Source organism: Solanum dulcamara, chromosome 5, assembly GCF_947179165.1.
Source record: "Solanum dulcamara chromosome 5, daSolDulc1.2, whole genome shotgun sequence".
Lineage (NCBI taxonomy): Eukaryota > Viridiplantae > Streptophyta > Magnoliopsida > Solanales > Solanaceae > Solanum > Solanum dulcamara.
Genome location: NC_077241.1, coordinates 58,271,903 through 58,283,776, shown reverse-complemented (window position 1 = coordinate 58,283,776; position 11,874 = coordinate 58,271,903). Strand labels below are relative to the sequence as shown.

Below are 11,874 nucleotides of genomic sequence, written 5' to 3'. Positions count from 1 at the left end.
AAATAGGAGTAATAAATTAATTTTAGACACCAAATAGTATGCACTTCACTATATATTTTTTAAAGGAGAATACATGTAAAGGTGAAGAAGTGGAGTATATTATTTGACAAGTGTATGGCCACACTCCACAGGTAGTGATCTTATTACTCCATTATTCTCTAACTAATTACACTGAATTTAAGGATTAATAATTGGACTACTATTATTTATAAGTCTTAAAGCAGACTTATCACATAATTTTCTCTATATTATTCCACATATTACTCCATTATCTTCTAACTAATTACACTGAATTTAAGGATTAATAAATGGAGTAGGGTCATAAATCATTTGCCCGTTTATATATAAATGTCGTTTGTTTGTTCAAATAAGTAGGCAAATTCTAACAACTCTCTTTGCTATATGTTTGATGAACGTTTATTATTAGACTAATTACCCCACATGGTAATACTACTAATTAATCATATATGTAGAGAAAACAAATGTAGAAAAAAATTAATAGCTCGTCATAATTATATTCACCATCACACGCGTAGAATAAGAGAATTAGAAATCTCTATAAATTTAATTTATGTTACCCAATGAATCAACTCATCACTAATCAAATTAAAGCAACAAAATATATAATTAGTTTTCTAAAGTTCAAAATGTTTGTCAAAATATCATTCCTAGTTGCACTTTTTGTGCTACTAGCTGAGGGTCGTAATGTGATAGAAAGTATTGTTGAAGATCATGACCATTCAATTGGAACTAAATGGGCTGTGTTGGTAGCTGGATCAAATAATTGGTATAATTACAGACATCAGGTCATATATATTTACAATTCTTTCCTTACAAATTTAATATTTTACTATTCTCTTTTAATCTCAATGAGACACCACATGTGCTAATTCCACATGAAAAATCATATATTCTCTAAGCACGCAATCAAATTTGTCGTAAAATTGAAAAGATATGAATAAGTAAACTTATGGTTAAAAATAAATTAATGGAAGGACAAAATAAATGTCTTATTTCCCTTAGAAAATCACTAATCATACTATATATATATATATATATATATATATATATATATATATATATATATATATATATTAACTTGTTTCAACCTCAATAAAAAAATATTATTGCTAAGATTGATTAATTTCTTAATTTGGGGTTATAATTTCAGGCTGATGTATGTCATGCTTATCAACTACTGAAGAAAGGAGGTCTAAAAGATGAACACATCATTGTATTCATGTATGATGACATTGCTTACCATCCTGAAAATCCTAGACCTGGAGTTATCATAAATAACCCACATGGTCATAATGTGTACAAAGGAGTATCCAAGGTACTTTATGCATAATTTGTAGAGGCGAAGCTAGAATTTTAATTTATAACAACAATTTTAAATGTCAATAACATATAGTGCAAAAGTTACTGGATTCAGCCAAACTCATATCCAGACTTCTAGCTCCTCCACCCTGATTATTTGTCAAGATTTTATTACTTAAATTTAATATATACACCCTTTTAATTTTTGTGAGATATATATGTAGGACTACACAGGAAAAGATTGTAACGCTAAAAACTTTTATGGTGTTATCCTGGGAAATAAGAGTGCTCTAACTGGAGGCAGTGGAAAAGTTGTGAACAGTGGTCCAAATGATTATATTTTTATTTACTATACTGATCATGGTGGTCCTGGTTTAATTGGTTAGCTTTTTAATTTCTTACTCCAATTAAAATACAATATTGTTCACTAAAGTTTTTAATTAATTAATTAATCTTTTGTCATGATTTTAGGAATGCCTGTAGGACCATTTGTTTATGCCAAGGACTTGAATGTGGTCTTGAAGAAAAAACATGCTTCTGGGACATACAAAAAGATGGTAATTAATTCTTTTCATCACTAGCTAGCTAGAGATTAATATATTAATGTATGAATAATGAACGTGTTGGTTGTTAATTAATTAGGTATTTTACATGGAAGCTTGTGAGTCTGGAAGCATGTTTGACGGTCTACTTCATGAAGGTTTGAATATTTATGTAACGACTGCATCAAAACCCGATGAAAATAGTTGGGCTACGTATTGTTCTTTCAGTGATAATGATGATCATAAGTACTGCTATGGTGAGTGTCCACCAAAGGATTACAAGAATATCTGCTTGGGAGATTTGTATAGTGTTTCTTGGCTAGAGAATAGGTATGTATATGTTTGTTCCATTCTTTGATTTCACATGCTTGTTATTAAATTAAGGAAAATAAAAAGCTACATTCACAAGCTATAGCTGGAATAATGAAGAAATTCTATTAACTAAACCGTGATACTATATATAGTATGTTAAATTAAACTAACTATACTTTGTATCAGTGATTTGCACGATCGACGACTTGAAACTTTGAAGAAGCAGTATCGAAGGGTAACATATATATAATTATTCTATGCAAAGTTTCAAATATCATATAGTTAGGGAGTACATAGTTGTTAATTGTTAAATTTTGTTGTTTTTTTTTGAATTCGATCAGATTCGTAAAAGAGTTTTAAATAATGGTACACAAGGTTCCCATATGATGGAATATGGTGATTTACATATACATAAGGATGCTCTTTCCAGATATATGGGTTCTAATTCTCCAAAACATACTTCTTCTACCAACAACTACCCCTCAAACTCAAGACATGTTAATCAGCGCGATGTTCAACTCTTGTATCTCTTGTCCAAGGTAATTAATGTTCTTACATACGTAAAATAATATCACATAATTAATGGAAAGGTGAAAAAAATAAGAGATGTAAAAGTTTTCTTGAATAATTAATTTGACAGTTTGAGGGTGCTCCTGAAGGGTCTATAAGAAGAATAGAAGCTTATAGGAAACTAAATGCAGCTATATCAGAAAGAGAAGATGTAGACAAGAGTGTAAGACATATTGGACAAATTATGTTTGGAGTTGAGAATGGTCCAGAGGTGCTCAACATTGTTCGACCTGCTGGACAACCCCTTGTTGATGATTGGGACTGTCTTAAATCCTTTGTAAGTATATACTACACGTCTATATATGTTATAACAACGATTATATATATTAAAAAATTAATGTTACGTTGATGTATGTACGTACGTACAGGTGAAGATATTTGAGTCACATTGTGGATCATTGAGTAGCTATGGTAGAAAACACGTTCGTGGGTTTTCTAACATGTGCAATGCTGGAATCCAAAGGGATCAAATGGCTGCAGCTGCTAAACAAGCATGTTCTTCTTAATTAATTATATTACTCATGTAGCTTGCATTAATCACCTTAATTATTATGAATTATATATCTTTATTAAGCTTTTGCCCATCACGTGAATTTATTGTTTGCAGTAAAATGATTAGTTAGCTGAAGAACCATTTTTCAGGCACTAACATCTGAATAATAGAATCAGAAATTCAAAACAGAAGACGAATTACAGCGCCACAACATTCAAATTTAACCCCACTAATACATATATAATGGGCTTGGCAAAATGTAAATTTAAAACTTTCTTTTTGTAGTGGTAATTAGGGGATAATTGTTTACAAAAGCAAGTCATCAAGAAATGGTAGGTTGAGCATCCCAGAAGCGAGAAGAAATGCAAGAATCCACATAGGTAGAATCCATTGAAACACAGCAACTAAAATCTGTTTTCCTGTGACAAAAAAATAATATTTCTATATTTCTATATTAAAAAATAAAATAAAATAAAAGGGATTAAATAATTACTAATTAATTACCAGCAGAGGCAGATGTGGGTTGAGTTTTATGAATAAGCCATTCACCAGTTTGTCTTAGCTTCTTCTCGACATCCCCTTCATTCTCCCCAACAGAATTGGACAAAATTGAATCAAACAATGTCTTCTTCTCCTTTACATGACTCCTTAACAAACCAAAAAAGAAAAAGAAATAATTGAGATTGTAGGTATGTATAATAGATAGAGTAAAAGGAGGGGTACCTGCTGGTATCTCTATCTCTGAAAATGCCAGCACCAATGGCTCTTTCAATCTCTGCAACTGAGAGTTTCCTTTCATTCTGCTCAACTCTTGTTTGGCTTTTGAGGAATGGAGGCTTGGGGTCAGTGGGTGGTAGAGATGAAGATGCAATAATTGTGGACATGGACATACATTTTACTCCAACCATTTTAAATTATGTCTTACCCTTAACTTATCTTCTTACAAATATAACTTAGGACAAAATATCTTTTCTATTTTGGGATAACACACTTTTTATTTTTTCAAATAATAATTTATATATAATAAGAGAAGATGTATTTAAGAGTGAATATTATTAGTCGGGGACGGGGACAGGCCATCGTGACTCATTACATTAGCTGTGGGCTTGGTGAGGCGGTGGTTGGAATTAATCTTGATGATAATAGGTACGCCAATCATTCTGAGTGATGATGGTTATAAGTTTTACAAAATCTTTATCGAGGATATTTTATTTTTTATTTTGTGGCCAGTTGTTATAAACCATTGGAATAGGATGATTAGATTGATTCACTTATATGTATTTGGATGATGGTTATAAGTTTTACAAAATCTTTACCAAGGATATTTTACTTTTTATTTTCTGGCCAGTTGCTATAAACCATTGGAATAGGATGATTAGATTGATTCACTTATATGCATTTGGATGAATGCTCAATGACTTAAAAACAAGAATTTATAAACATTTTTTTTTAATTTGATCCAAAAACTATCACCTAAAATAAGTCAATTCAAAACGGACACTTGTTAAGATCATCTCTAACCCCGCTATATTTATTCTATATTCTTTATATTTGGAGAGTAATATAGAGAATGAGTTCTCTATTTCACTCTCTAGTCTCCAATTATAGAGAGGTGAATAATAGTGCTCCAAATTTGGAAAATTACTATTCATACTTTTTATTTTATTTTTTGATTATTATACTATTATTTTTTCAGGGGCGTCTACACTGTGGGGAAAAAGTCTTTAGCCTTAGGCCCCCAAAATATAGGGACACCATTTTTTGGTGTACTAGTTAGGGTTAGACCCTAAAAAAATATTTTTTTTAGAAAAGTCCCAATTTCAAGCGGATAATTAGAAGTGAAATTTGATATAACTACTCACTTTTTATCTTTCCAATAAAAAGTAAGGTGTACTTTTTTTTTTTTTAAGTTATCATTTCTTTTTACCTTATTCTTTGTTTGGTTTTTATATATTCTTCCTTCTTCTTTCTCTTTTCTATTCCTTCTCTCTTTTTCCATTTTATTCTTCTATTCTCTCATTCAAAGCTTAAGAATTTTTATTCATTTTATTGATAATTTCAACTTGAAGGGAAGATAGTTTATGATTTAAATTGTGGAAAAAAATATCTAGGTAGCCAATTTTTTTTGGAAATCAAGTCTTCATAGTTCTTGGATTGAGTAATATCATTCTAAATTCTAATATTATTTTTGTGTCTTTTGTTTCTTATATTTTTTATTTGATATTATAGATAGTGTTTATATATTTATTAAAATCTTAATATGTCAATTAGAAAATATGAATCCGGTCATTCAAAACTTAAAAGAAAAAGAAAAGTTGATAACTTGATAAAATCTCAAAAAGGTGCTCTTGATAAATTTTTAGAAAATAATACCAAATTAAGATAAAAAAATATAGGAAATTGATCTTTAGATGAACAAGTCACTAACATAGTTGAAGTCGAATTAGGTAAGGATATAATCCAAAAAGAAGAAAAAGAAAAAGGGGAGGAAACTAATGAAAAATTGAATGTAGATTCTCAAGAAAATCACGAACTTATAAATGAATTAAATAATCATACTCCTAAAAATATATATGATCCTAGTCAATGGAATAATGTTGATACAAAGTTAAGAGATCTATTAGTAGAAAAGAGACCAATTAGAATTACCGACTGTCACAACCCCAACCCGCCGTGACTGACACCTACAATACTTATTCTAGTAGGAGAATCGTACCATTCTAACAGCCCAACAATAATAATCACAACATGTGCACAAGTTTAAAGATTGATGAAGCAGATTTAAATCGAGATAAGTGTTGAGTTCCCATAAATAGAGAAAACTAACTAGTTATAACCTCAAATGTGAGGAATTAGCACCCCTAGAAACTAAAAGTCATCATACCAAAACTCTAATATAACAAGTCTAGAATAGGAGCGTAACCCCAAATAGAAACTGGTAATAAATAAAGCATTGTCTAACATCTAAGTCTTGGAAAGAAAAAGGACTAGAACAACGATAGAGTCCACGACAGCCTGAAGGAACAACTCACCCTTGAACTCGAAACACACGATCACTCCTCCAGGTGAAGTCTCTCCGCAACCGGCTGAATATGGCTTGTACTCAACAAAAAGGCAGAGCAAGAGTAGCATCAGTACACAAAAACCACGATGTACTGGTAGGATCATGCGGTTAGCCAGTAAGAGGATCATAGACAAGTAAATCTCAACATAATATGCATATACATATACAGAATAAGTCAACTGCATTTCAGTATCACAACTCAATGTATTTCACATACCATAATTTTCATACCAGGGTCCTCTCAAGGTACCTACAACAATCAACTTTGTGTCAGAACATGACACCCGATCCAAGTATGTGTCGGAATGTGATACCCGATCCAAGTGTGTGTTGGAACATGACACCCGATCCAAATTATGTATCGTAATGTGATATCCAATCCAAATACGTATCGGAACATAACACCCAATCTCAAGACATCACAATCACAAGTACATTCAATGTTTATAATATTTAAGCCACCAAGAACATGTTTATCACAATAACAGGCCAGCAAGTGATCATTTTCACACATAATCTAGCATGCTTCCCTATTCATATACACATATGCATATCATGAAGTAATTTGAAAAAGTATATGAAACACATACGGGAAACAAGACCATTACCTACCTCAAATTCAAGCTTTCAGAAACTTACAACGCAATAGCCTTCCCCTTTCGGGTTCGTTCTTCTCATTCTTGTCTAGAAACATTAAATACATATAAAGGATCAATATAATGGCCTAACTATCAAGAAATATAACACAATTTCATTCCCTAGGCTAAACCCATGATCCTAACCTTATTCTAGGGCTATTTTCCACCTTAGATTTTCAGTCCAAACACTCCCCCAATGATTATCACATATACTTCTAGTTCCTAAGAATCAAAGTATGAATCTAGGGAGTAAAAACCTTACCTTAAGCATGGAAATCCATGGAAAATCGATTGAAATCACCCAAGGTTGCCTCTTGGGGTTTTAGAAATTGAACTTGTAGAAAAAGACCATTTATGATCTTTTTCACAACTTAAGTCATAACTGTCCCGCTCAGATCCCATTCTAACGGCCCCACTCTGGCGGGAATAAACCCATTTTGGTGGGATAGGTGGAAATAGAGAGCTATAAGTTTGTTCTCCAAGCTCCTCTTTCACAACACCCCCCTTTCAAAGACGTATTAAAATATACCTCTCATGCAAACTTCAATTCTGAGAGTTTTACTCGCCCAAATGCAATTCCACGAAGCCTTCTTTCTCAATCTCCTAAGTATGTTTCTCTACTGAATGATGTTTTTATTGCACTTTAACCATATTTATCTCCTTAGTCCTCAATTTTTGGATGTCATGATCAAGAATTGCAACTGGCTCTTCCTCATATCGAAGTTTCTTATCTAAAACACCGAGTTCCATTTGATGATGTAGTCTCCATCTCCATGATAATTTTTCAGCATAGACATATGGAATACCGAGTGTACCCCAGACAAGCTAGGAGGTAAGGCCAACCTGTATGTACTGACCTCACACAATCAAGAATTTCAAAAGGGCTAATATAACAAGGACTGAGTTTGCCCTTCTTGCCAAATCTCATCACTCCTTTTATGGGTGATACTTTTAGAAGTACTTGTTCACCAGCCTCAAATGTCATATCCCTTATCTTTCGGTCTGCATACTCCTTCTGACGACTTTGAGCCACTAGAAGCTTAGCTTGGATGCTTCTTACCTTATCTTGAGCATCCCTCACTAAGTCAACCCCCAATGGCTCCACCTCCTCAGCTTCAAACCACCATATGGGAGACCTGCATCCCCTCCCATACAGGGCTTTGAATGGTTCTATATCAATAATGGAGTGGTAGCTATTATTGTAAGAGAACTCACACAAGGGCAGAAACCTGTCCCAATATCCCCCAAAGTCTATCACGCATGCCCTCAACATAATTTTCAGCACTTGGATAGTCCTTTCTGACTGCCCGTCTGTCTGTGGATGGAAAACTATGCCGAAAGTGAGTTGAGTACCCAACTCTTCATGTAACTTACCCTAAAATTTAGAAGTAACCTGCCTACCACAGTATGAAATGATAGAAAAGGGCACCCCATGCAGCCTTACTATCTCTTTCACATAAATTCTGGCCAACTATTGCGCATTATGATCCACTCTAACCAAAATAAATTGTGCTGACTTTGTTAACCTACCAACCACCACCCAAATGGATTCATGCTTTCCCAAAGTCTTAGGGAGTCCCATCACGAAATCCATGGCTATTATCTCCAACTTCTATTCAGGAATGGACATTCTTTAGAACAAACCTGTAGGTCTTTGGTGCTCATACTTTACCTGTTGGCAGTTCTGACACTTGATTATATATTTGGCTATGTCTTTCTTCATACCCAGCTACCAATATATCCGTTTCAAGTGCTGATACATTTTAGTCACTCCAGGGTGAATAGAGTATCGTGATCCATGAGATTAAAAAAGGATCCTTTGAATTAGTCCATCTATCCGAGGAACACAAATCCTTCTCCTAAAATGGAGAACCCATCTTTCATCTAGTGTTGAGTCTAGAGCCTTGCCCATTAACACCTTCTCTCTATTTTCATTTAAGTATACATCCTCAAATCCCTTGGTCTTAATCTCTTATATGAAAGTGGGCCTTAGATGAACTCCGTCCATTATCCTACCCTTCTCTGAGATGCCTAGCCTCATGAATCTGGCCTCCAAAGGTTGAATTTCTCTAGCCAGGGGGTGCTTAAGAGCCCCCAAACAAGATAAACTGCCCATGCTCACCAGCTTCCGACTCAATGCATCTACTATTACATTATCCTCGCCTAGATAGTACTGAATAATGACATCATAGTCCTTAGTAACTCCATCCACCTTCGCTGTCTCAAATTCAAGTCCTTCTGGGTGAACACGTGTTGTAAGCTATGGTGATCAGTAAAAACCTCACACTTGATGCCGTATAAGTAATGTCTCCAGATTTTTAGTGCAAACACTACCACTACCAATTCCAAGTCATGAGTTGGGTAGTTCTTCTCATGCACCTTCAATTGCAGTGAAACATATGGTACAACATTTTTATCCTATATTAACACAACTCCCAAACTGAAATGTAAAGCATCACAATAAATAATAAAATCTTTACCTTCGACCTATAGGGTCAAAATTGGTGTTGTGTTTATGAGAGTCTTGAGCTTTTGAAAGCTTTCTTCACACTTGTTAGTCCATTCAAATGGTACTTCCTTTTTAGTCAACCTGGTCAAGTGCGTAGCAATAGAAGCAAAGTTTTTCACAAATCGATGATAGTAGCTGGCCAGTCCCACAAAACTTCTAACCTCCATCACAAAACTAGGCCTAGCCCAATTCTTAACTGCATCAATCTTTTGTGGGTCCACCACACCCCTTCTTTTGAAACAACATGGCCTAAAAAAATAACTAAAGGCAGCTAAATTTCACACTTGGACAATTTCACATACAACTTTTGTCTTCCCAAAACTCCTAGCACAATTCGGGGATGATCTGCATGTTCCTGTTCCCTCTTTGAATACACTAAGATATCATCTATAAATACTATCATAAACAAATTCAGGAATGGTTTGAACACCCCATTCATCAAACTCATAAAAGCTACAGGTGTATTGGTCAACCCAAAGGACATTACTAAAAATTCATAGTGTCCATACCTAGTCCTAAAAACTGTTTTGGACACATCCTCAGGTCTACTTTTCAACTGATAATATCCAGACCTAAGATCAATCTTTGAAAAGACTAAAGCACCTTGTAGCTGGTCAAACAGGTCATCAATAGAAGGCAACGAGCATTTATTTCTGATGGTGACCTTATTCAGCGGTCGATAGTCAATGCATATTCTCATACTACCATCCATTTTCTTGACAAACAACACCGGAGCACTCTAAGGGGAAGCACTAGGACGAATGAACCCCTTGTCAAAAAGCTCTTGAATCTGAGCCTTAAGCTCTCTCAACTCCGCCAGAGCCATACAATAGGGAGGAATGGAAATTAGATGCGTACCCGACTTTAAATCAATACAGAAGTCTATATCTCGGTCAGGAGGCATACCAGGAGAGTCTGAAGGAAAAATCTTCGAAAATTCACACACTACTAGAATAGACTCAATAGAAAAAAACTCTATTTCCACATTCCGTATATGGGCCAAATAGGCCAAAAAACCTTGCCCCACCATTGTTTTAGCCTAGAGAAAGGATATGACCTTAGCTTGCTTAGGTTTGTACACCCTTTCCCACTCTAACCTTTCCTTTTGCAGGATCTCTAAAGCTATAGTTTTTTTATTGCAATTAAGTACTGCAAAGTAGGGGGACAACCAAGTCATGCCTAAGATCAAATCAAAATACGTCATGTCTAGGATCACTAAGTCAACCCAAGTTTGGTATCCCATAAACATAATAGAACAAGAACGATACACATGGGTGACTATGACTGACTCTCCAACAGTGGTAGAAATATGAATAGGGGCATCCAATATATCACCCAAGGCATATCTTATAGATACATAGGAATAAGTGGAACCCAAATCAAATAAAATAGTATCCATTTGGTCACAAACAAGAATAGTACTTGTGATAACTACGTCCGATGCTGGTTTTTCCCAAGAATACATAAAACTGAGCTCGGTCATCCTAATGGGCCACCTCCCTACCTGTCTGGACTGCTTCTTGACCTACACTACTACTGCCTCGGCCTTCCCGGCCTCTCAAATTTCCTTCTCACTCACTTTATGGACGTCCTCTACCACTGTTCCCTCCAGTTGCTGGGACTACTGCTCGGGCCTACTGGGTTGCTAAAACCGTCCCGCGAGGGTGAGAAATCTCCCTCTGTATATGGCCTGACTCTTTACAATTAAAACAACCACGATTAAAAGATGGATGGCTACCTAGGAATGATGCTTCCTAACCCTGAAAAACTGTCAGCGGAAGCGGGCAGTGCTGATTGAATTGGCCAGGCAGTAACCACCGGCCTGCCTGACCCTCTAGAATAGGATACCTGAACGTTACCTGTATTCTTGGGTATTTTAGCCAAAGCCTTAGCTTGCCCATCCTTCCTCACACCTTCAACTTTCTTAACAAAGTCTGTGACTTCGTTGAAACTTCTGTTAGAAGAAGTCATATGAATAGAAAGTACCATCAACTCGGGGTCCAACCCGTTCACAAATAACTTGATCCTCTTCTCCTAGTAGTAACCAGCTGAGTAGCGTATCGGGACAATGTATGGAATTTGGCCTCATAATTAGCCACTAATAACCCTTCCTGCTTAAGGGCATGAACTTATCCTTTTTCTTGTCCCTCAGGGTGCGGGGCACACATTTCTTTAAAAATAGATCATAGAATTAAGCCCAAGTAAGTAGAGGTAACACAAGCAAAAGACACTCCATATAAGCCCTCCACCACTACTTGGCATATCCCTACAACTGGAAAGTCACAAACTCTACTCCATGATGATACATTATACCTAGCTTATGTAACCACTCATAGCAATCTAGAATAAACTCGTAGGCATCCTCATTTTTAGTACCCTAAAAAACTAGAGGTTTGAGCTTGAGGAATTTGGTGAGCATGTCATGC

General features: G+C 35.2%; 2 protein-coding genes across 2 annotated transcripts; one reads left to right on the top strand and one right to left on the bottom strand.

Annotated features, from left to right (window-relative positions):
* Positions 1-594: 594 nt before the first annotated feature.
* LOC129888333 (vacuolar-processing enzyme-like) lies at positions 595-3,325 on the top strand. The gene is made up of 9 exons (XM_055963331.1): positions 595-806; positions 1,172-1,336; positions 1,545-1,701; positions 1,792-1,877; positions 1,963-2,192; positions 2,361-2,409; positions 2,516-2,713; positions 2,815-3,021; positions 3,113-3,325. The coding sequence occupies exons 1-9, from the start codon at positions 648-650 to the stop codon at positions 3,248-3,250; spliced, it is 1,389 nt and encodes a 462-aa protein (XP_055819306.1). The 5' UTR covers positions 595-647; the 3' UTR covers positions 3,251-3,325.
* Positions 3,326-3,397: 72 nt separating this feature from the next.
* LOC129888334 (probable NAD(P)H dehydrogenase subunit CRR3, chloroplastic) lies at positions 3,398-4,204 on the bottom strand. The gene is made up of 3 exons (XM_055963332.1): positions 3,961-4,204; positions 3,742-3,884; positions 3,398-3,656 (listed from the first exon to the last, which is right to left on the bottom strand). Exons 1-3 carry the CDS (start codon positions 4,143-4,145, stop codon positions 3,544-3,546), a joined length of 441 nt encoding a protein of 146 aa, XP_055819307.1. The 5' UTR covers positions 4,146-4,204; the 3' UTR covers positions 3,398-3,543.
* Between the last annotated feature and the right edge of the window lie 7,670 nt (positions 4,205-11,874).